A 25,056-nucleotide genomic window follows, 5' to 3' on the forward strand; every position below is an offset into this window, starting at 1 on the left:
ACCCTGAACCTCATATAGGGATCTGCTTCCTACCCTGAACCTCATATAGGGATCTGCTTCCTACCCTGAACCTCATATAGGGATCTGCTTCCTACCCTGAACCTCATTTAGGGATCTGCTTCCTACCCTGAACCTCATATAGAGATCTGCTTCTTACTCTGAACCTCATATAGAGATCTGCTTCTTACCCTGAACCTCATATAGAGATCTGCTTCTTACTCTGAACCTCATATAGGGATCTGCTTCTTACCCTGAACCTCATATAGAGATCTACTTCCTACCCTGAACCTCATATAGAGATCAGCTTCTTACTCTGAACCTCATATAGAGATCTGCTTCTTACCTGGAACCTCATATAGAGATCTGCTTCTTACCCGGAACCTCATATAGGGATCTGCTTATTGCCCTGAACCTCATATAGGGATCTGCTTATTGCCCTGAACCTCATATAGAGATCTGCTTCCTACCCTGAACCTCATATAGAGATCAGCTTCTTACTCTGAACCTCATATAGAGATCTGCTTCTTACCTGGAACCTCATATAGAGATCTGCTTCTTACCCGGAACCTCATATAGGGATCTGCTTATTGCCCTGAACCTCATATAGAGATCTGCTTCTTACCCGGAACCTCATATAGGGATCTGCTTATTGCCCTGAACCTCATATAGAGATCTGCTTCTTACCCTGAACCTCATATAAAGATCTGCTTATTGCCCTGAACCTCATATAGAGATCTGCTTCTTACCCTGAACCTCATATAGAGATCTGCTTCCTACCCGGAACCTCATATAGAGATCTGCTTCTTACCCTGAACCTCATATAGGGATCTGCTTCCTACCCGGAACCTCATATAGGGATCTGCTTCCTACCCGGAACCTCATATAGGGATCTGCTTATTACCCTGAACCTGCACTATGCAGGGACTTGGGAGAGACACACAGAACAGGGACTCCCCAAAGAGGGAGAAGGATCTGAGGGGCTCAGCAATACTGCACCAGCAGAGACGCCTCAAACAAGCCACGCAGTTTGTGCACAAAGACTCTGCGGATCTTCTGCCACTGGACCAGCTGCGGAGACTGGGGACCAGTAAAGACCTGGTGAGTGTGGGAGGGGGGGACCCGCTTGCTCAGTGAGACTAATGTTTGCAGCTCTGAACCAAGTTACAGGGCCAAAATGTGGGACTGCTTTCATGTCTTGCAGGGATTTCTATAGGTGCATGCTGCAGACTGCAATGATTTCTACGCAGCCATGTTGGTTGGCTGTCCTATAACGCTGCTACTCTTGGTTTAAATGTTAACCTAACTGGCCTTTGGGCTGTGCCCTAGGGGGGCCCCTAAGCCTCAATCCCCACCATTTGCAAAGCACTGATCCCGGTTTGGTTGACTATATACATCAGGGGTCCTCAGCCTTTCTTACTCGGGAGCCACAGTCAAATGTAAAAAGACTTGGGGAGCAACACAAGCACCATAAAAGTTCATGGAGGAGCCAAATAAGGGCTGTGATTGGCTATTAGGCATCCTCTATGCAATAACACAAAAAGGGAAAGTTGTGCTCAACCACTAAATTGTAAACCATTAAGCGGGGGTGCAATGAGGCTGTGACCATAAAATACATATAAACAACCGCAAAAAATCCTCTGCACTCACCCATTATCAATATGTAGAAATTGGACACTAGGGCATTTCACTACTAAGAAATGCCTTCCCTCCCCACCTCAAAAAGAGGGATTGTTTGTCCGTACATTGCAATATACTTCAAGCTGGCCAACTACGTCAAAGTCATCCCTTCTGGCCAGTCCTACCCTAACTGACCTATATAAGTAATTTAAGATTAGTACTGAGCAAAGGGACTAAGTTTTACCTGCAACATGCTTGCGTATAAGGTTAAAACTCCCATATGGTTGCCCTTTTATTAGCTCCATTGGGATCACCTGACTGTAGCTGGGAATAGTGGGGGCTACAACATGGAGCTGGCCACTGCTCCTGTATAAACAATAACACAAAAAGGGAAAGTTGTGCTCAACCACTAAATTGTAAACCATTAAGCGGGGGTGCAATGAGGCTGTGACCATAAAATACATATAAACAACCGCAAAAAATCCTCTGCACTCACCCATTATCAATATGTAGAAATTGGACACTAGGGCATTTCACTACTAAGAAATGCCTTCCCTCCCCACCTCAAAAAGAGGGATTGTTTGTCCGTACATTGCAATATACTTCAAGCTGGCCAACTACGTCAAAGTCATCCCTTCTGGCCAGTCCTACCCTAACTGACCTAATGTAAAAAGACTTGGGGAGCAACACAAGCACCATAAAAGTTCATGGAGGAGCCAAATAAGGGCTGTGATTGGCTATTAGGCATCCTCTATGCACCCTATCAGCTTTATTTGGTAGGGAATCTTGTTTTTATTCAAAACTTGCCCCCAAGTCAGGAATTCAAAAATAACTCCCTGGTTTGGGGGCACTGAGAGCAACATCCAAGGGGTTGGGGAGCAACATGTTGCCCCGGAGCTACTGGCTGGGGCATTTAAATATAATGTCCTGTTGCCCTGCTCTGATAAAAGTTGCATGTTTGCTTAAGAATTCCTACTATAGTTTATATAAATACCCCGCTGTGTAGCCCCGGGGTTTCTGTAGCAAACACCCCAGCTGTACCGGTGCAGGAATGGCTGCCCCCGGGGCTACACAGCAGGGTATTTATATAAACTATAGTAGGGTTTCTGTAGCAAACACCCCAGCTGTACCAGTGCAGGAATGGCTGCCCCCGGGGCTACACAGCGGGGTATTTATATAAACTATAGTAGGGTTTCTGTAGCAAACACCCCAGCTGTACCAGTGCAGGAATGGCTGCCCCCGGGGCTACACAGCAGGGTATTTATATAAACTATAGTAGGGTTTCTGTAGCAAACACCCCAGCTGTACCAGTGCAGGAATGGCTGCCCCCGGGACTACACAGCGGGGTATTTATATAAACTATAGTAGGGTTTCTGTAGCAAACACCCCAGCTGTACCAGTGCAGGAATGGCTGCCCCCGGGGCTACACAGCGGGGTATTTATATAAACTATAGTAGGGTTTCTGTAGCAAACACCCCAGCTGTACCAGTGCAGGAATGGCTGCCCCCGGGACTACACAGCGGGGTATTTATATAAACTATAGTAGGGTTTCTGTAGCAAACACCCCAGCTGTACCAGTGCAGGAATGGCTGCCCCCGGGGCTACACAGCGGGGTATTTATATAAACTATAGTAGGGTTTCTGTAGCAAACACCCCAGCTGTACCAGTGCAGGAATGGCTGCCCCCGGGGCTACACAGCGGGGTATTTATATAAACTATAGTAGGGTTTCTGAAACATATAGACCTAGGTTACTAGTGCAGGGTAACAGTACATTACTATTATTATAATCAAGGTCCAATCTGATTGCAGCAGCCACACAGTGTGATCCAGAGACGGCTCATGGGGGGCAGCCTGAGCATTGAAAGCGATAACCCTGTATTTCCAACTTCCCCGTGCAACAGGGGGAGAGACGCACCCCCCAGGGTGATGAGACGATACAGCCAACTAAGTTGGGTGAGGAGACCCCCGGTGGCTGGAAGGAACAAGCTCTACTCATACCCTGCAAGGTACAACCCCTAGCAACTACTTGTATACCTGCTTATACTGAGATGAGCCCTGATTGGCCAGTTAGACTAATGGGAGTAAATGTGTTACCCCAATGAGCAGAATCTGCTCCCACCAACAGCTCCTTTTAACTGAGGGTTGTTTACCTTTGAGACAATTTGCAATTGGTCTTCATTTTTTTTTTATTTGTAGTTTTTTTAAAATTATTTCAGCTTTGCCCAGCAGCTCTCCAGCTTGGCGTTTCAGCAGCTGTTTGGTTGCTAGGATCCAAATTACCTAAGCAACCAGGGTTGTGGTTTGAATGAAAGACTGATAAATGAATAGGAGAGGGCCTGACTATATAAATAAGTAATATAAAGTAACAATACTTTATATTCACAGAGCAATAGTTTTTTTCCTCAGGCAGTGCCGGACCAAGCCATCCAGGCACCCTAGGCAAGCCACCCGGGCACTCAAGGCAAGTCAGCCGGGCACCCAAGGCAAGTCAGCCGGGCACCCAAGGCAAGCCAGCCGGGCACCCAAGGCAAGCCAGCCGGGCACCCTAGGCAAGCCAGCCGGGCACCCTAGGCAAGCCAGCCGGGCACCCTAGGCAAGCCAGCCGGGCACCCTAGGCAAGCCAGCCGGGCACCCAAGGCAAGCCAGCCGAGCACCCAAGGCAAGCCAGCCGGGCACCCTAGGCAAGCCAGCCGGCTTGGCCCATCCCCCCCTCCCATGTGTGGGGCTGCGGGGGTCACTGGAGGTGGGTGAACGGTGGGGGTAAAGGGCATGGAAATAGGGGTAAGTGAAAGAAGAGGTGCCTGCCTGGCGCCCACCCACTGTTGCCCCTAGGTGCCTCTTCTGCCTACCCCTAGTTCCGGCCCCGGGCCCATTTGAAAGCTGCACAGAGTTAGAAGAAAAAGGCAAATCATTTAAAAACTCTGAAAAACAAATAATGAAGACCAATTGAAAAGTTGTTTAGAATTGGGCATTCTATAACATACTAAAAGTTGAACTTAATGGTGAACTGCCCCTTTAAACCACTGGGTTCCAGCATCAATATGGGTCGGGGGGGTGGATGATTGATTTTATGTCCCTATTGAAAAGGCAGGGGTAATAAGGTTGGGATATATATATATGTATATAATGTATATATATATATAAGAATGGGGGTGTCCTTTCTGCACACAGGTTTGTGGCCACGATGCAAGGGCCAAGCTATGCACGGAACATCAACAGAACCTCATCTCCCGGAGCTGCACGGAAAGGCTGGGGTAAGAGCAACCAGGGTGGGGTGGGGGCCACAACTTTAGGAGAATTATACAATACAAAACAAATTGTTTGTGTTTTTTTCACATAGGCTCCCCCTTTACATTAAACTTTTAGTATGTTGTAGAATGGCCAATTCTAAGTAATGTTTCAATTGGGCTTCATTATTTATTTTCAATAGTTTTTCCATTATTTGCTCCTTTTTATTACTCATTTTTCTATCCATCCCCCTCTCCTATAAATATATCAGTCTCTTATTCAAACCAGTCCCTGGTTGTTAAGGTAATTTGAACCCTAGCAACCACATGACTGCTGAAATTTTAAACTAGAGAGCTGCTGAACAAAAGGTAAATTCATAAAAAAAATGAAGACCAATTGCAAATTGTCTCAGAACAGCAGTCTACATTATACTAAACTTTAATTAAAAGGTGAACAACCCCTTTAACCCCCCTCCAGCTGGACCAGTCCCAGAGTTGTCTATAGGAGGAGCAAAAAGAAGCAACTACAGGTATAGAACCTGTTATCCAGAATGTGCAGGACCAAGAGTGCGCAGGATAAGGGGTCTTTCCGTAATTTGGATCTCCACATCTAAAGTCTACTAAAAAAAAAATCAATAAAGCATTAATTAAATCCAATAGGATTGTTTTTCTTTCAATAAGGATTAATTATATTTTAGTTGGGATCAAGTACAGGTACTGTTTTATTATTACAGAGAAAAGGGAATCATTTAACCATTAAATAAACCCAATAGGGCTGTTCTGCCCCAATAAGGGGTAATTATATCTTAGTTGGGATCAAGTACAGGTACTGTTTTATTATTACAGAGAAAAGGGAATCATTTAACCATTAAATAAACCCAATAGGGCTGTTCTGCCCCAATAAGGGGTAATTATATCTTAGTTGGGATCAAGTACAGGTACTGTTTTATTATTACAGAGAAAAGGGAATCATTTAACCATGAAATAAACCCAATAGGGATATTCCAATTTCCAAGACCTTTATTAATTGTCGCACAACATATGTAGTCTATGCTCTCACTTGTCCGTGTAACAAAGTTTATGTGGGGCGGACTATAAGATCAGTGGGAAGTAGGGTTAATAAGCACATCCGTAACAGTAAAGCAGGGAGAATGAACCATGGGGTATCGAGACATTTTAAGCTGTTTCACAATAATAGTGATCCCAAAGGGATATTCTTTATGGAAGTGTAAAAATAATTGTATATTTATTATAAATAAATCAATGTGTTACATCAAAGTAGATGTAGTATAGAATAGTATGCAGGCGGGTATAAAGAGGGGGTTGGCCCATAGGAACCCAATAGTCCATGAGGAAGCGCAGAGCGCGAAACGCGTCGGACTGCCTGGAGAGAGGACCCGTATTGACAGACTCGGCACCTACCGGTGACGTCACCGAAGGGAAAGGAACAGCGTGTGAGTCGCATCCCTCAGCCAATGTGCCTCTCTCTGTCTTATCCCTAGTAAGTTCCCGGCCGGGACAAGGGGGGTTGTGTATTTGTTCTTATGCCCAGTTAGGGCTCTGTTTTATTGTGTGCTTGTAGTTACTTGGAGGCTATGAGATAATTGAATACCATATAGTGTGCAATTTTATCTCTATATGCACGCCTGCATTCTTAGTATTTGCACAGAGTAAGAGGGAAAACAAGGGTTTTATTTGTGTAACTTCTTTATTAAATATCCCTCAGTGGGGCTAAGAGCCATATATTGGCTATAGGCGGTGTAATACTGCATCTGATATCTGGAGAAGTTAATTAAGGATCCAATTAATTGTTTTATGGTGTTTTAAGCTCCTCACTTTTTTATTCTAATAATTGGGATATACTGTGGGATTTTTAATTCAGTGTATTTCTATTGATTTTCCCTCTTGATTTCCTCATATATGGGTCAGAGCAATGAATTCTCTTTTAAACACTCTAATTGATTTCTCCTGAGGGAATGATATGCATTAACTGGGAATTCAATAATAAATCATTGGGAAGTAATACATGGTTTCTGTTACTATATTTAATGTCTTCTGCCCTATGTGATTTTCTCTTGTATATATAATCTAATTGGTATTTTTAATTAGTGGTGTATATGATTTTTTTTTTTTATTATTTAAAATTGATTCTACTTTGATGTAACACATTGATTTATTTATAATAAATATACAATTATTTTTACACTTCTTTGGGTGTTTTTAGCGCCAACTCCTTTGGAGATAATTTGTGTATGCACTATAGGATTAGTAGGGAGGAGGGCAGCTACATCTAATTATTAATGTTGGTTAATGGCAATTTAGCACTGCAAAAATATATATATATTTTTTTTTTCTCTTTCTTACAGTCCTTCCTTCTAGACCTTAATATCTATATTGTTGTGTTTTGTAATCTTTAAAGCGCAGATAAGGTTTGCCTTGATATTCTTTATGGGACTGGAGCATATTTCTCCCAAGTTAAGAGGTGGAGACGGATTTACTAGATTAAGACAAGGAGAAAACGTTTGGATTTTTAAATTGAATACATTGCATCCGGAAGGACTCAATGTAGATTTGGACTTGGCGGCATTTTAAATTCAATTTTAAGCTTATTTTTGGTCAATTATTGGATTCCTGGTATTTATTTATTTCTAATTTATCTACATTTTAAGTAGGAATATGCTTGATATGGGCTGTTTTAACGAGACATCTCTTTATTTCTTTATGATTAGCGGATAAGTAGTATATAAATAAATAATAAACAAACATACAACTCTCCCAATCTTTGGGGAGAGGGATGATGGGTTATATATGGGTAATATAAATTCTTCCATCTGACACAATGCCATAACACCATGGCCTTTTGCGCTAAAGAGAGAGGGGTTGCTATGGCAACGCGCGTTGTTTCCATTGTACATATCGCTTTACCAGCGCTAGATTGAGTTCCCTACAGTATTTCCCATAAGTTTTACTCTTGCAGCCCCACTATGTATTAGGCGCTTCTACATTCACTTACTGGAGGTTCCCCTATGTCTAGTTACCCACCCTTATGCCTATTCTAATAGAGGGAACAAAAAAAGCACAATAAAAGCTCTGGGGGTGCCAAATAAGAGCTATGATTGGTTAGGGGGTCAAGTGCGGGGTATGGCACATTATTTAGCATACAGGCCTATCCAATGGCGCTATAGCTGTGCATAAATCTATATAACCCCTGCCCCCAGATGTCACACTGTACGTACCTGTACCCCACCTTACGAGCTCTGGTACAAGCCACTACACAGGTCTCCTACCACCAGTTACCCCACCCCTAACTCTACGATCCAAACAGCCCGCCTCCGCAAGCTTAACCAATCACGCACCCAGTTCAATCCAGAATCATTGAAGCATCCAATCCGCTAGGGCGATACTTGAGTCGGCCCGCCCGCTCACCAGGTGTCTTCTGGGAATTGTAGTTTATTCTATCGCTATCCACATGTGTTTAAACTACAATTCCCTCAGGTTTAGATTCCAAAACGAATACCCGATATGCAAAGGAGAATTATGACAACATGTCTTTATCTTCATAACAGTATATGTATTATAATTTCATTAATACATTATAATTATCATTGCTAATGAAAGATTTTGATTTAACTTTTCCTCTACATAGGAAATAGGCGTGTGAACATTTGTGACACTTAATTCCATTTTTATCCCAACTCCACCCCCATTCGCAGCCATTCTATAGATTACACTCCAGTTCTGGAATTGTAAAAACTTTTTACACACGGATGAAACAACCGTTTGCAAAACCAGGTGAAGATCTCCTTTATCTAAAGGAATGTTCATGTAGCGCCATCTATCGGCTATTTTTCACATTACAGGCTGTTATTAATCCACATAGCTTTAACTAGCGCGGAGGGATACCTGGAGATTATACAACCAGCCTCTTTAATCCTTTAGGGCCCCAATTTCACATTACAAAGTTGCATCAGGACTTTATGGACCTAGGAATGATACGGACTGGAGCCTGGAATTTACTGTAAGTACTGGATGTGCTGAAGGAGCTGCTGGGCTTCAGGAAGGGGACTGGGTACTAGGAAGCCCCAGGGGGGGCAATTGCAACAGGAAGTTGCCTGAGAGGGGGCACATCATTGGGCCTTTCAAAACGAGGCTGCAGAGACCCTAGTGGCACAGACTGGGGGCTTTCTGGTAGGAGGTGTCTGTTGAAATTAGAAATTAATTCTAACTTAGGGAATTGCTACAAGGTGACTCTGGGACTTGGGGTGTCATAGTCAGGTAAGTAGTGGAACTTTGGCACCCTGAGTACCCCAATAACTGAAATAAAGAGCTCGTTATATTATATGGAACTGGGGGTTGGATATTTGGGAGTCTTGATTGTCCCAGCAAAAGTATCTGCCTGCCTCTGTGGCAGAATTAGGGGACTCTGTGGGCTTCACAGGGGGGTTCCTGCTGTCCCGGGGGCTGTAGGAGATACAGTAATAGAAGCCACAGGGAGTACCTGTAGATATTGGGGTGCAAACTCAACGTTAGCCCAGTGTCACAACCACCAGCGAGGTGAATAAAGTGATCTTTTTGTCAACAGTCTCAGGGAATCCCTAAGTGTTAGACTGTATTTGCTTCCTCCGGTGTTGGTAACATCAGGCACTGGTTACTGAGGGAACAGGAGAGACGGGGAGTAAATCCGTGGCTGTAGTGAAGGATCACAGAGAAAACTCGATGAGGGACGTTACTTCATGACAGAGAAAGGAGCCTCTGGCTTTATCCAAGCAAGATCTGGGATGCTTATCCGCACTATACCGCTTGTCTAGTTCTATACCCACCTGAGGATAAACACTTGTTTGGAATGGCCGCCTACATCGAATTTGTGCCCCCTCCGGAATGCCCGGTGTTCGAGCCCAGCTGGGAGGAATTCTCTGATCCCCTGAGTTTCATCGGACGCATCTGACCGATTGCTGAAAAGACAGGGATATGCAAATCCAACCTCCCAAGGTAAGTCTGATAGATGGATGTTATCAGTACACTGATATCCTGAAATAATTCCTTATGGATAAATGATGCAGTTGTAACAGGGAGCTGATACATACTGTGTGCAAGTCACATTATATAAGTTTTATTATTATATATATATATGATTATAATAAGTTCACACAGGCTGATGACAAATGTCAGATGTTTGATTAGTCTTTGCTCTTGGTCACATTTTTTAGAAACCAATGACCCATTGGTTGGCATTGCTGCTTTATGGTCAGTTTGATTCCAGCCAGGGCACTATCTTCAGGGAATTTTTATGTCCCCCCCCCCCCCAGGTGGATTTTCTTGCACTTTCCAAAAACATACAGGCAGATTGAGGTGCCCCTGATACTGACTTTAGTGTGTGCGTAAAATCGGCACTTCGATTGTAAACTTCATGGAGGCAGGGACTAATTAGAATGATGTATAAGGGTGAGGGCAGTGGTACATGGTACACAAATCTTCTTTGTCGTGGGCAACAAATCTCCCCGCAATGCCATCCCACCGGCTAGCATTTAAATCGCCAGTGGGATGCTTCACTGCGATGTCGCACAAAGTTGTCTTTGGAGGAAACTTTGAGCGACCGTGGGACATCGTAGCGACGCGTATGCCATCCCACCGGCAATTTACACTCTAGCCGGTGGGATGGCATTGCGGGGAGATTAGTCGCCCATCACTAATCTCCCTGTGTACCACTGCCCTAAAGACACACCGGGCTACTAGTAGCAGCTACTTTTTCAAGCTACTGAAAATCCCTTCCATAGACAATACACGTAGAGACAATTATCAGTAAATGATTAGCATTGTCTATTTTAGTAGCCACGACAAGTAGCTGCTACTAGTAGCTCTGTGTGTCTTCACCCTAAGGGCTCTGGCACACGGGGAGATTAGTCGCCCGCGGCAAAACTCCCTGTTCGCGGGCGACTAATCTCCCCGAGTAGCCTTCCCCTGCCATCCCACCGGCGAACATGTAAGTCGCCGGTGGGATGGCAGACGCGGCGGGGCGACTTACATGATGGCGTCTGCCATCCCCGCCGGCGACTTACATGTTCGCCGGTGGGATGGCAGGGGGAAGGCAACTCTGGGAGATTAGTCGCCCGCGAACAGGGAGTTTTGCCGCGGGTGACTAATCTCCCCATGTGCCAGAGCCCTAAGAGAGCTGCAGAATATGTAGGTTCTATATAGGCAGAGGATAATGACTACATGCCCTGTTGTACCCCATGACACGTGAGGCATAACTTGAGGGTATGTACCCCAAAATTCTATCATGCCCAAAGTGTGTTTGTTTGCATTTGTAAGGATTACTTATGTATACAGGCCATATGGCCAAACATCATGGGGAAAGTGTCCTCTATATAAATTTGCTTTATGCATGTTCAGAGTGGCTAATGGCCGACTGCATTTACTGTTTTGGGCTATCGCATATGGTGCAGTTTCAATGGATAATATTTATTCTATTATTTGATATTATATTATTGTTCTAACAATCAAAGAAGGCAATAGTCAGCCAGTAGTGGGGTGATTGTGTCCAAGCTGAAAGGTCACTATAATCAAACCATTAAAGTTTAAGTAGTTAAAGAAGAACTTTTGTATTATTTTTTGCTGAAAGAGGTGGAGGACCTAGTCAGCAGGGTATTGTACCAGGGTTTTTGCTCCAATGATTACAAATGGAAGGGAAGTCCAATTACTGAAATGAATCTTCTCTGCCATTACTTTGTAGTCTATTTTTCCTAAAATCCCAACACTGCAGCTTTAGTGTACACATTAGGGTTATACCTGGGGTTTAAGTAGGGATGCACCGAATCCACTATTTTGGGGTTTGGGCGAGATTCCTGGATTCCGAACCGAATCCTGGATTTGTTGCATCCCTAGTTTTAAGCTGCAGTTTGCTGCTTCTAGATAACAGCCACCAGTGTCGGACTGGGGTGCCAAGGGCCCACCAGAAAACCTTAGGCCCACTGTCCAGACCACCATTCCTTCCCAGTTCACTCACTTTCTTTAATTTCTTAATTACTTATTTTTACATACTATTATCTATCCTTTCCTTTATTTCTTTTGTTTCTTCTCATAGAATTGAGTAATGGCCATGGTGTAGGCATACAAGGCAAATGGTTGGGTGAGCAAGGGGGCCCACTGGGAGTTTTTTTCCTATGAAGTTTGTATTCTATTTATTTAATTAAAAATAAATCCTATACATATTATTTGTGTGGGTTTATATTATATAGGTACCTTCCTGACACCTGTAGGTATTTAAACTGTTTAAACGTTTAGCAGAGCTATTACTTTAACCATGAAAATGCTTAATGCCAGCAGTAATCCCCTAGTGTGTCTCCCCTGCTGATTTAGTAGCACAGGCAGGGTTTATATTATTTGTACTTCTGAAGGCAAGGTTCAGAATTACTTCTACAACTTGGAACTTGGGCAGGTACTGCTCCAAATACATTGTTCTGAGCATCCCTTTGCAGGACAAAACTCATAATTATCCTTTATTTTCTCTTTATAAAAGGTATAGAAAAGAAAACCTAGAATTTCCCTTTAGTTTGCCTGTGCGCTTTATAGATTTATTCTTAGCCCCCTAGAGAGCCAGTTTTGGTTATTGGCACAGTTACAGCTTAGCTTTATTGCTTTTATGTTCCTTTATCTCAGGACTGGCAGCCGCCCTTTGCCTGCGATGTCAAAAGCTTCTGCTTCACCCCTCGGGTACAGCGCCTCAACGAACTAGAGGTAAGGTTTCTGTGATTATTGTGCTGGGAATAAACCCAGATCATGGTTATTACAAACTGCTGTTTTTGTAGCTACATTAACATGTTGGAACTTGAGGATATGGACATTAACAAAATTGTTAGTTAGAAGCTTGACCAACTTGGGTTGGTTTTCCATATCCCTATTAGTTATATACAGATATTTGGATTTAAGGTGGCCATACACCTTCAGATCCGCTCGCTTGGCGATGTCGCCAAGCGAGCGGATCTTCTCCCGATATCAGGAGAATCCAGGCTAATTTGATCGTGTGGCCAAACGATCGAATTATAACGACGGGTATAGGCAAAGTCGGTTTGGGGACCGAATCAACGAGCCGATACGGTCCCCCATCCGACTAGATTTTTTAACCTGCCGATCGATATCTGCCCGATTTCAGGCCAGATATGGGTCAGGCAGGCCCGTCGTTAGTGCCCCTACATGGGCCGATTAGTTGCTGAATCGGTCTAAGGGACCCATATCGGCAGCTACAATCGGCCCGTGTATGGGGACCTTTAGGCAGTATCGTATTTGTTCCAGAACAGTAGCCGATATTTACTTTCATTATTCTAACTGCTCTAGACCAGTCATAGCTAAATAGAACCTTTGCAATATAAACAAACGTGTATGTTTAACCTTTTTAGTGCCATAGGACGTAGATTCTACGTCCTAGGTACCAAGGGACCAAAGTGCCATAGAACGTAGAATCTACGTCCTACAGCACTAACGGGTTTACAAGCGCTGCGCTCGCTTTTAAAGCAGTGCAGCGCTTGTAAAGCCTGCACAACCCCCTAGGCAACGAGCAAATGAAGACATACTCACCGATCCGGTCCCCCAGCGCCGCCGATCCAGTCCCTCAGCCAATGACAGCAGTGGACACGCATTGATGACGTGTCCACTGCTGTCCCATTAATTGTCGCCGCCCCCGCGTCGCCTCTTCACTCCTGCTGCCACGTGAGACTGATGGAGCCTCCCTGCTGCCTTCCTGCTGCGTTCCTGCTGGATTGGTCGCCCTGATCGCCTGCCTGCATTGTGTAAGCTGAACTACAACTCTCTAACCACTGTTTATTTTGCTTATTTCTATCTCAACTTTCTATCTCAGCTTATTTCTATCTTTTTTTTTTTTTTCATTTCTTCTTCTATCTTTGTCATTATTACACTTTTACACACATACACACTTATTTACAACTTTCCCAAGCACACACAGACACTTACACACACACTTACACTTACACTTTTTTTTTTTTTTTTTCTTTCTTTCTTTCTTTCTTTGCTTTTCTTTCTTTCTTTGCTTTCTTTGGCAGTCTTTTTTTTTTTACTAAAACTTTATTTCTGATCTATAATTATCTGATTTATTTGGTTGCATTTTAGTGTTTTTTTGCATTTTCATAATTGATTTCTGTTTTTGAATTATTCTATTGCACTGTAACTTTTGTATTGCTATTGGGTGCTGAATTTGCAGTGACATTGGTGGATCCAGGGCTCTGACCACCGATTTCATTGCAATAATTGTTCTTCTGTTGGTTTGAGTGGTTTTTATTTGAATTTACTGATTTTATGGTGTTTTATCTTTGCATTGTTCTTTATTGTGTATTTAGTGCCCCAAAAAGGTTGCTTTTGCAGTGACATTGGTGGATCCAGGGCTCTGACCACCGATTTCATTGCAATTATTGTTCTTTGATTGCTTTTAGTGGTTTTATTCCATTTTAACTTCATTTGATTTCAGTTGTTCTAGAAAGGTCCAGAGGTGCTAAGATTGTTCTGGTAGTTTCTATTGCCAAGGGTTAGGCTGATGCCACACATGGCGTAGGGCTGATTTTTTCAGCAAGTGGAAAAACGCTTGCCGAAAATTCAGCCCTACGCCTGCTACTTGTGCCTGCACCCGAATGAATGGAATACGCTCGGGTGCAGGCACATGTAGCCGATATACGCATGAAAACGCAAGACTTTGCATTCTCACGCGTTTTCATGCGTATATCGGCTACATGTGCCTGCACCCGAGCGTATTCCATTCATTCGGGTGCAGGCAAAAAAAAAAGGGGTGCATAGAGTGCAGCCCCAATATTATGCATTGTCAGGTTTGGCGGCCATGTACTTATGTGCACCCATACATATGGGGTATCGTTTTATTCAGGGGAACTTGCAGATTTATGGTTAGTAAGTTTTTGGTAGTTGCCATGGAGATTTTGGGGAGAAATCTAGGTTTGTATCTGGTTTTTCCTTGATTTCTGACCAAAGCGCTGAATTCTGCAAGGGACTGCGGCCACAATTTTCCATGTAGAAAGAGGAGAGTGGCGTCTCTGAATAGCTGAAGCTGTGCACTTTTCATAAATATATAGTTTGCGGGGGTTATTTCACAGGTAGGGGGGTGTTTAGACTAAATAACTGCAGGTAGAGCACATAGAGCACAGACCCCCCTTATGCATTGCCCCTGTTTGGGGGCATTTGGTGGCCACGTCTTTATGTGCACCCATACATATGGGGTATCGTTTTATTCAGGGGAACTTGCAAATTGAGTTTAGTAAGTTTTTGGTAGTTGCCATGGAGATTTTGGGGAGAAATCTAGGTTTGTATCTGGTTTTTCCTTGATTTCTGACCAAAGCGCTGACTTCTGCAAGGGACTGCGGCCACAATTTTCCATGTAGAAAGAGAAGAGTGGTGTCTCTGAATAGCTGAAGGTGTGCACTTTTCGTAAATATATAGATTGTGGGGGTTATTTTACAGGTAGGGGAGGTTAACACTGAAAAACTGCAGGAAGTGCACATAGAGCGCAGCCCCCAAAATTTCAACTGAAATTGCCCTTATGCATTGCCCCTGTTTTGGGGCATTTGGTGGCCACGTCTTTATGTGCACCCATACATATGGGGTATCGTTTTATTCAGGGGAACTTGCAGATTAATGGTTAGTAAGTTTTTGGTAGTTGCCATGGAGATTTTGGGGAGAAATCTAGGTTTGTATCTGTTTTTTCCTTGATTTCTGACCAAAGCGCTGACTTCTGCAAGGGACTGTGGCCACAATTTTCCATGTAGAAAGAGAAGAGTGGTGTCTCTGAATAGCTGAAGGTGTGCACTTTTCAGAAATATATAGTTTGCGGGGGTTATTTCACAGGTATGGGGGTGTTTAGACTAAATAACTGCAGGTACAGCACATAGAGCACAGCCCCCCCTTATGCATTGCCCCTGTTTGGGGGCATTTGGTGGCCACGTCTTTATGTGCACCCATACATTTGGGGTATCGTTTTATTCAGGGGAACTTGCAAATTGAGGTTTAGTAAGTTTTTGGTAGTTGCCATGGAGATTTTGGGGTGAAATCTAGGTTTTTTATCTGGTTTTTCCTTGATTTCTGACCAAAATCTAGGTTTGTATCTGGTTTTTCCTTGATTTCTGACCAAAGCGCTGACTTCTGCAAGGGACTGCGGCCACAATTTTCCATGTAGAAAGAGAAGAGTGGTGTCTCTGAATAGCTGATGGTGTGCACTTTTCGTAAATATATAGATTGTGGGGGTTATTTCACAGGTAGGGGGGGTTAACACTGAAAAACTGCAGGTAGTGCACATAGAGCGCAGCCCCCAAAATTTCAACTGAAATTGCCCTTATGCATTGCCCCTGTTTTGGGGCATTTGGTGGCCACGTCTTTATGTGCACCCATACATATGGGGTATCGTTTTATTCAGGGGAACTTGCAAATTGAGGTTTAGTAAGTTTTTGGTAGTTGCCATGGAGATTTTGGGGTGAAATCTAGGTTTTTTATCTGGTTTTTCCTTGATTTCTGACCAAAATCTAGGTTTGTATCTGGTTTTTCCTTGATTTCTGACCAAAGCGCTGACTTCTGCAAGGGACTGCGGCCACAATTTTCCATGTAGAAAGAGAAGAGTGGTGTCTCTGAATAGCTGAAGGTGTGCACTTTTCGTAAATATATAGATTGTGGGGGTTATTTCACAGGTAGGGGGGGTTAACACTGAAAAACTGCAGGTAGAGCAAAGCCCCCCCTTATGCATTGCCCCTGTTAGGGGGCATTTGGTGGCCACGTCTTTATGTGTACCCATACATATGGGGTATCGTTTTATTCAGGGGAACTTGCAAATTGAGGTTTAGTAAGTTTTTGGTAGTTGCCATGGAGATTTTGGGGAGAAATCTAGGTTTTTTTATCTGGTTTTTCCTTGATTTCTGACCAAAATCTAGGTTTGTATCTGGTTTTTCCTTGATTTCTGACCAAAGCGCTGACTTCTGCAAGGGACTGCGGCCACAATTTTCCATGTAGAAAGAGAAGAGTGGTGTCTCTGAATAGCTGAAGGTGTGCACTTTTTGGAAATATATAGTTTGCGGGGGTTATTTCACAGGTATGGGGGTGTTTAGACTAAATAACTGCAGGTAGAGCAAAGCCCCCCGTTATGCATTGCCCCTGTTAGGGGGCATTTGGTGGCCACGTCTTTATGTGCACCCATACATATGGGGTATCGTTTTATTCAGGGGAACTTGAAAATTGAGGTTTAGTAAGTTTTTGGTAGTTGCCATGGAGATTTTGGGGAGAAATCTAGGTTTTTTATCTGGTTTTTCCTTGATTTCTGACCAAAATCTAGGTTTGTATCTGGTTTTTCCTAGATTTCTGACCAAAGCGCTGACTTCTGCAAGGGACTGCGGCCACAATTTTCCATGTAGAAAGAGAAGAGTGGTGTCTCTGAATAGCTGAAGGTGTGCACTTTTCGTAAATATATAGATTGTGGGGGTTATTTCACAGGTAGGGGGGGTTAACACTGAAAAACTGCAGGTAGTGCACATAGAGCACAGCCCCCAAAATTTCAACTGAAATTGCCCTTATGCATTGCCCCTGTTTTGGGGCATTTGGTGGCCACGTCTTTATGTGCACCCATACATATGGGGTATCGTTTTATTCAGGGGAACTTGCAGATTAATGGTTAGTAAGTTTTTGGTAGTTGCCATGGAGATTTTGGGGAGAAATCTAGGTTTGTATCTGGTTTTTCCTTGATTTCTGACCAAAATCTAGGTTTGTATCTGGTTTTTCCTTAATTTCTGACCAAAGCGCTGACTTCTGCAAGGGACTGCGGCCACAATTTTCCATGTAGAAATAGAAGAGTGGTGTCTCTGAATAGCTGAAGGTGTGCACTTTTTGGAAATATACAGTTTGTGGGGGTTATTTCACAGGTATGGGGGTGTTTAGACTAAATAACTGCAGGTAGAGCACATAGAGCACAGCCCCCCCCTTATGCATTGCCCCTGTTTGGGGGCATTTGGTGGACACGTCTTTATGTGCACCCATACATATGGGGTATCGTTTTATTCAGGGGAACTTGCAAATTGAGGTTTAGTAAGTTTTTGGTAGTTGCCATGGAGATTTTGGGGAGAAATCTAGGTTTTTTATCTGGTTTTTCCTTGATTTCTGACCAAAATCTAGGTTTGTATCTGGTTTTTCCTTAATTTCTGACCAAAGCGCTGACTTCTGCAAGGGACTGCGGCCACAATTTTCCATGTAGAAAGAGGAGAGTGGTGTCTCTGAATAGCTGAAGTGGTCTATTTTTAATCAATATACAGTTTATATGTTTTTTTTCACAGGTAAGGGGCAATTTTGTCTGAAAAGCTTTGAGATGTGCACATAAATTGCAGCCCCATTATTATGCATTGCCCCTGTTTTGGGGCATTTGGTGGCCACGTCTTTATGTGTACCCATACATATGGGGTATCGTTTTATTCAGGGGAACTTGCAGATTGATGTTTAGTAAGTTTTTGGTAGTTGCCATGGAGATTTTGGGGAGAAATCTAGGTTTGTATCTGGTTTTTCCTTGATTTCTGACCAACGCGCTGACTTCTGCAAGGGACTGTGGCCACAATTTTCCATGTAGAAAGAGAAGAGTGGTGTCTCTGAATAGCTGAAGGTGTGCACTTTTTGGAAATATATAGTTTGCGGGGGTTATTTTACAGGTGGGGGGGTTAACACTGAAAAACTGCAGGAAGTGCACATAGAGCGCAGCCCCCAAAATTTCAACTGAAATTGCCCTTATGCATTGCCCCTGTTTTGGGGCATTTGGTGGCCACGTCTTTATGTGTACCCATACATATGGGGTATCGTTTTATTCAGGGGAACTTGCAGATTGATGTTTAGTAAGTTTTTGGTAGTTGCCATGGAGATTTTGGGGAGAAATCTAGGTTTTTTATCTGTTTTTTCCTCGATTTCTGACCAAAGCGCTGACTTCTGCAAGGGACTGTGGCCACAATTTTCCATGTAGAAAGAGAAGAGTGGTGTCTCTGAATAGCTGAAGGTGTGCACTTTTCAGAAATATATAGTTTGTGGGGGTTATTTTACAGGTAGGGGGGGTTAACACTGAAGAACTGCAGGAAGTGCACATAGAGCGCAGCCCCCAAAATTTCAACTGAAATTGCCCTTATGCATTGCCCCTGTTTTGGGGCATTTGGTGGCCACGTCTTTATGTGTACCCATACATATGGGGTATCGTTTTATTCAGGGGAACTTGCAGATTGATGTTTAGTAAGTTTTTGGTAGTTGCCATGGAGATTTTGGGGAGAAATCTAGGTTTGTATCTGGTTTTTCCTTGATTTCTGACCAATGCGCTGACTTCTGCAAGGGACTGCGGCCACAATTTTCCATGTAGAAAGAGGAGAGTGGTGTCTCTGAATAGCTGAAGGTGTGCACTTTTCAGAAATATATAGTTTGTGGGGGTTATTTTACAGGTAGGGAGGGTTAACACTGAAAACCTGCAGGAAGTGCACATAGAGCGCAGCCCCCAAAATATCAACTGAAATTGCCCTTATGCATTGCCCCTGTTTTGGGGCATTTGGTGGCCACGTCTTTATGTGTACCCATACATATGGGGTATCGTTTTATTCAGGGGAACTTGCAGATTGATGTTTAGTAAGTTTTTGGTAGTTGCCATGGAGATTTTGGGGAGAAATCTAGGTTTGTATCTGGTTTTTCCTTGATTTCTGACCAATGCGCTGACTTCTGCAAGGGACTGCGGCCACAATTTTCCATGTAGAAAGAGGAGAGTGGTGTCTCTGAATAGCTGAAGGTGTACACTTTTCAGAAATATATAGTTTGCGGGGGTTATTTTACAGGTAGGGGGGGTTAACACTGAAAAACCGCAGAAAGTGCACATAGAGCGCAGCCCCCAAAATTTCAACTGAAATTGCCCTTATGCATTGCCCCTGTTTTGGGGCATTTGGTGGCCACGTCTTTATGTGTACCCATACATATGGGGTATCGTTTTATTCAGGGGAACTTGCAGATTGATGTTTAGTAAGTTTTTGGTAGTTGCCATGGAGATTTTGGGGAGAAATCTAGGTTTGTATCTGGTTTTTCCTTGATTTCTGACCAATGCGCTGACTTCTGCAAGGGACTGCGGCCACAATTTTCCATGTAGAAAGAGGAGAGTGGTGTCTCTGAATAGCTGAAGGTGTGCACTTTTCAGAAATATATAGTTTGTGGGGGTTATTTTACAGGTAGGGAGGGTTAACACTGAAAACCTGCAGGAAGTGCACATAGAGCGCAGCCCCCAAAATATCAACTGAAATTGCCCTTATGCATTGCCCCTGTTTTGGGGCATTTGGTGGCCACGTCTTTATGTGTACCCATACATATGGGGTATCGTTTTATTCAGGGGAACTTGCAGATTGATGTTTAGTAAGTTTTTGGTAGTTGCCATGGAGATTTTGGGGAGAAATCTAGGTTTGTATCTGGTTTTTCCTTGATTTCTGACCAATGCGCTGACTTCTGCAAGGGACTGCGGCCACAATTTTCCATGTAGAAAGAGGAGAGTGGTGTCTCTGAATAGCTGAAGGTGTGCACTTTTCAGAAATATATAGTTTGCGGGGGTTATTTTACAGGTAGGGGGGGTTAACACTGAAAAACTGCAGAAAGTGCACATAGAGCGCAGCCCCCAAAATTTCAACTGAAATTGCCCTTATGCATTGCCCCTGTTTTGGGGCATTTGGTGGCCACGTCTTTATGTGTACCCATACATATGGGGTATCGTTTTATTCAGGGGAACTTGCAGATTGATGTTTAGTAAGTTTTTGGTAGTTGCCATGGAGATTTTGGGGAGAAATCTAGGTTTGTGTCTGTTATTTCCTTGATTTCTGACCAATGCGCTGACTTCTGCAAGGGACTGCGGCCACAATTTTCCATGTAGAAAGAGGAGAGTGGTGTCTCTGAATAGCTGAAGGTGTGCACTTTTCAGAAATATATAGTTTGTGGGGGTTATTTTACAGGTAGGGAGGGTTAACACTGAAAACCTGCAGGAAGTGCACATAGAGCGCAGCCCCCAAAATATCAACTGAAATTGCCCTTATGCATTGCCCCTGTTTTGGGGCATTTGGTGGCCACGTCTTTATGTGTACCCATACATATGGGGTATCGTTTTATTCAGGGGAACTTGCAGATTGATGTTTAGTAAGTTTTTGGTAGTTGCCATGGAGATTTTGGGGAGAAATCTAGGTTTTTTATCTGTTTTTTCCTCGATTTCTGACCAAAGCGCTGACTTCTGCAAGGGACTGCGGCCACAATTTTCTATGTAGAAAGAGAAGAGTGGTGTCTCTGAATAGCTGAAGGTGTGCACTTTTCAGAAATATATAGTTTGTGGGGGATATTTCACAAGTAGGGGGGGTTAACACTGAAAAACTGCAGGTAGTGCACATAGAGCACAGCACCCACATTTTTAGCTGTAATTGCCCTTGTGCATTGCCCCTGCTTTGGAGTGTTTGGTGCCCATGTCTTTATGTGCACCCATACATATGGGGCATCATTTTATTCAGTAGAAATTTGTCTTTCAAATTTGCCTTTGTTAGAAAATTTTTATGAGATTTTTTTTTGTCAAATCCACATTTGATCATGCGTCCAAGTTTACGTTTTAGAAAAAAAAAAAATGTCAAAAAAACTTCCAAATTTCACAATGCACTGACAAAAGGTATTTGGCTTTTGAGTGAAAACTACATTGCACCTAGAAACCTGAAGGTCTGTAGTTTCTAAAGATACCAAACATGAGGGGATATTTTAGATTTACATATAAGTTATGCTGCATCAACTGTTACAAGTGCTTTTCCGCTTTGTTCTGGTGTGATATTGTACAAAGTATTTCTTTAGTTTGGGGGTTACTTCTGGACAGGAACTGTGGGGTACCACCACATATTTGGTATCGTTGGACTTGGGAGTATCAGGGCTTTTACAAACAACAAAAAAAAGTGTGTAAAATTAACTTTTCTATGGAAAAAAAACTCAAAATATACAGAAATTTTTCATTATTTTTTTTTTTTTACATAATTCACCCAAAATACACATCATATCTCCAGAAAAGTTATAAAATTTGGTATGTATGTCGAAGCCCAATTAGTGACGAAAAAAACGATATATAATTTCCCTAGTTTCATGGAGGTTTTCCTACCAAAAAACATTGTTAAAGCGAATGAGTACAAAATGCTTAAAAAACGTCTGGCACTGGGGGGAACCGAAATGACGAATTCGGCTGGCACTTAAAGGGTTAATTGACTTTATGATCTTGCATTGTTAAAATGCGGATGTGGGCAGAAGTCATTTATAGAGACTGGAATCACACTGCATAACATCATAACTCCCTGGCAGCTTAAACAAAAGCAGTTCTAGCATGGCTTCCGATTCAGCAGGGGAATAGGGAAGAAGTATAGCAGGAGGGCCACCTGTTGGGTATCCCATCCATAAACTAATGTGTCAGCTTGGATATGTGGCAAGGACAAAAAGACACAGCAGTACAGATTAGGTACATGACGTTTCCCTTGTTATGATATAGGCTGGAGATATCCTGTGCATTTGCATGTTTTGTTTATTCCTCTTAATTACCTGCCATGAAGGGAGTGTATGGAGCCAATTGCACACCTGTTGTGCCAGTTCCGCTTGCTTATGCTGCACAGTGATGCAGCGCCTCCTCCCATGCTATGTTCCCTCTCCAGCAATTATGTGTATGTCCCCTGGGAGGTGAGTAGGCCACCTTATTAAAAGCCACTAGGCTGCAACAGGAAAGGATTAAGCTATAGTCCAATACACACTTTTCCCCCTTGATGCCCAGGAGACTAGAATATTCTTCATTTTCTGCAAGATTAAGGGTGAAGACACACAGAGCTACTAGTAGCAGCTACTTGTCGTGGCTACTAAAATAGACAATGCTGATCATTTACTGATAATTGTCTCTACGTGTGGTTTAGCAGAGGCAATTCTCAGTATTGTCTATGGCAGGGGATTTTCTGGCATTTAGTAGCCATGAAAAAGTAGCTGCTACTAGTAGCTCTGTGTGTTCTTCACCCTTAAGGTTGTAACCCTTAGACTTTATTGAAAACACTGTGAATTTTAACTACAATTCCAAAAAGAGAAAAGGAAGTTAAAAAGTCCAGTGTGTTATAGACCATATTGTTGGTAACTTTACATCGCTGGACAACTGCAAGTGGCTATGTATATGTTTGGCCGTAATACTGATTGTATTGTAGAACTTAAATATAGAAATAAGTGTTCAGGTTTGATGTTAGAATTAGGGTAGACAATTTACAGCAGCTTTCCACCTATAAAGAATGCTTGGGAGTTGTAGTTCACAGCAGTCGTAAGGCTATAAGTTCATTACTCTTTGCTTTAGTATAGTATGTTATCTGCAGGCTTGCACCCTGACTGTCGGAATTTTCTTTCATCCAGGCAATGACCCGTGTCAAACTCGATTTCTTGGATCAGCTGGGAAAATTTTGGGAGCTGCAAGGTTCCGCGCTCAGAATTCCAGTGGTGGATGGCAAGCTGTTGGGTGTGTATGCACTGAGCAAGGTGGGCGTGCAGGGACAGGTGGTTCTGCAGATAAACAACATACGCATTAGCATCTTGCAGTGTCTTCTGCGCCAGGATTAAATGGTTTACTGTAATTAAATAACTGCAGGAAGTTTATATAATTACACCTTTCTAAAAGAACAGAAAGGGCCTTATTGCCCAGAGCCATCCGTAGACTGTTACCTTCTTTCCTTTTTCACTCCAGGTGGTTTCCAGTGAGGGGGGATTTGAGGTTGTCACTAAAGAGAAGAAATGGTCTCAGGTGGGCAATCGGATGGGATACCAGCCAGGCAAAGGCACAGGCTCTCTTCTGAAGTTGCACTATGACCGAATCCTCTACCCCTACGAGCTGTTCCAGTCTGGCGTCAGCCTGATGGAAAGAAATGCACCTAGAATATTCTAGAGAGAAACCTTCTGTTTCAGTTTTTAGTAAAGGTACCGGTATAGGACCTGTTATCCAGAATGCTCGGGACCTGGGGCTTTCCGGATAAGGGGTCTTTCCGTAATTTGGCTCATTTAAACCTCACAGGATTGTTTTGCATCCAATAAGGATTAATCATATCTTAGTTGGGATCAAGTACAGGTACTGTTTTATTATTACAGGGAAAAGGGAATCATTTAACCATTAAATAAACCCAATAGGGCTGTTCTGCCCCAATAAGGGGTAATTATATCTTAGTTGGGATCAAGTACAGGTACTGTTTTATTATTACAGAGAAAAGGGAATCATTTAACCATTAAATAAACCCAATAGGGCTGTTCTGCCCCAATAAGGGGTAATTATATCTTAGTTGGGATCAAGTACAGGTACTGTTTTATTATTACAGGGAAAAGGGAATCATTTAACCATTAAATAAACCCAATAGGGCTGTTCTGCCCCCAATAAGGGGTAATTATATCTTAGTTGGGATCAAGTACAGGTACTGTTTTATTATTACAGAGAAAAGGGAATCATTTAACCATTAAATAAACCCAATAGGGCTGTTCTGCCCCAATAAGGGGTAATTATATCTTAGTTGGGATCAAGTACAGGTACTGTTTTATTAATACAGAGAAAAAGGAAAACATTTTTAAAATTTAGAATTATTTGCTTATAATGGAGTCTATGGGAGACGGCCTTTCAGTAATTCGGAACTTTCTGGATAATGGGTTAATGTACTGTTGCCCTGAACTGGTAAAAGCTGTGTGTTTGCCTCAGAAAGACTGCCATAGTTTATACATAAACAAAGCTGCTGTGTAGCCATGGGGGCAGCCATTCAAGCTGGAAAAACAGGAGAAAAGGCACAGGTTACGTAGCAGATAACAGATATTCTCTGTAGAATTCAATGGGAATCTAGAAAGCTTATTTGTTATTTGCTATGTAACCTGTGCTTTTCTTTCCAGCTTGAATGGCTGCCCCCGGGGCTACACAGCAGCTTTGTTTATATAAACTATAGTAGTCTTTCTGAAGCAAACACAAACTTTTACCTTTGCAGGGCTTTGCTACACTTTACATTTTTGGTCTTACTGTCCCTTTAAGTCTTTCAGGGCTCAGTGTCCTTCTATGGAAAGTGGTGGCAGTTCAGTTCCCACCCAGCCAAGCTGGTAGCCTATTGGTCTGTGTGTGGGTCCTGCCAAGTTCTAGGGTTGCCACCTCACCCCTTTAATACTGGCCACATA

The 25,056-nt window shown here is 42.9% G+C and overlaps 3 protein-coding genes and 1 long non-coding RNA gene across 14 annotated transcripts in view; 2 read left to right on the forward strand and 2 right to left on the reverse strand.

Annotated features, from left to right (window-relative positions):
- LOC101733413 (coiled-coil domain-containing protein 77-like) overlaps window positions 1–8,161 on the reverse strand; it is a 123,556-nt gene extending 115,395 nt beyond the window's left edge. For all 6 annotated transcript variants that reach the window (XR_004219940.1, XR_004219939.1, XR_004219942.1 and 3 more), the window contains exon 1: window positions 8,082–8,161. The gene's annotated coding sequence lies outside the window, so the exon portion shown is untranslated. The remainder of the gene's footprint in view (window positions 1–8,081) is intronic.
- Window positions 798–9,743, forward strand: LOC116406974. 6 transcript variants are annotated; one of them, XR_004219931.1, is made up of 5 exons: window positions 798–1,098; window positions 3,428–3,624; window positions 4,790–4,872; window positions 8,785–9,120; window positions 9,428–9,708. XR_004219931.1 is itself a non-coding variant. In XM_031892225.1 (5 exons), the coding sequence occupies exons 1-5, from the start codon at window positions 916–918 to the stop codon at window positions 9,667–9,669; spliced, it is 558 nt and encodes a 185-aa protein (XP_031748085.1). In that variant the 5' UTR covers window positions 798–915; the 3' UTR covers window positions 9,670–9,743. The 6 variants fall into 6 exon arrangements, 4 of the variants coding, with proteins under 4 accessions (XP_031748085.1, XP_031748084.1, XP_031748088.1 ...); XM_031892225.1 differs by having other exon boundaries at window positions 8,785–8,863; window positions 9,654–9,743; XM_031892224.1 differs by having other exon boundaries at window positions 8,785–8,863.
- On the forward strand, window positions 9,158–23,913 carry LOC116406476 (lysine-specific demethylase 5A-like). Its single transcript, XM_031892312.1, has 4 exons — window positions 9,158–9,834; window positions 12,502–12,579; window positions 23,275–23,397; window positions 23,603–23,913. The coding sequence occupies exons 1-4, from the start codon at window positions 9,814–9,816 to the stop codon at window positions 23,798–23,800; spliced, it is 420 nt and encodes a 139-aa protein (XP_031748172.1). The 5' UTR covers window positions 9,158–9,813; the 3' UTR covers window positions 23,801–23,913.
- LOC116406997 lies at window positions 22,880–23,673 on the reverse strand. The gene is made up of 2 exons (XR_004219958.1): window positions 23,581–23,673; window positions 22,880–23,421 (listed from the first exon to the last, which is right to left on the reverse strand). It is a non-coding gene; the product is annotated as an uncharacterized LOC116406997 (long non-coding RNA).
- Window positions 23,914–25,056: the final 1,143 nt, after the last annotated feature.

The sequence above is a fragment of the Xenopus tropicalis genome, chromosome 8 (assembly GCF_000004195.4).
Source record: "Xenopus tropicalis strain Nigerian chromosome 8, UCB_Xtro_10.0, whole genome shotgun sequence".
NCBI classification, from domain to species: Eukaryota; Metazoa; Chordata; class Amphibia; order Anura; family Pipidae; genus Xenopus; species Xenopus tropicalis.

Bases quoted from the DNA above. Each gene is read 5' to 3' on its own strand.
- LOC116406974 (XM_031892224.1), top strand. From the start codon at position 916: ATGCAGGGACTTGGGAGAGACACACAGAACAGGGACTCCCCAAAGAGG. The intron at 3,625-4,789 runs GTACAACCCCTA...TTCTGCACACAG, and splicing joins CTCTACTCATACCCTGCAAG to GTTTGTGGCCACGATGCAAG. The intron at 8,864-9,427 runs GTAAGTACTGGA...TTTTGTCAACAG, and splicing joins ACTGGAGCCTGGAATTTACT to TCTCAGGGAATCCCTAAGTG.
- LOC116406476 (XM_031892312.1), top strand. From the start codon at position 9,814: ATGCAAATCCAACCTCCCAAG. The intron at 12,580-23,274 runs GTAAGGTTTCTG...TCTTTCATCCAG, and splicing joins AGCGCCTCAACGAACTAGAG to GCAATGACCCGTGTCAAACT. The intron at 23,398-23,602 runs GTGGGCGTGCAG...TTTTCACTCCAG, and splicing joins GTGTGTATGCACTGAGCAAG to GTGGTTTCCAGTGAGGGGGG.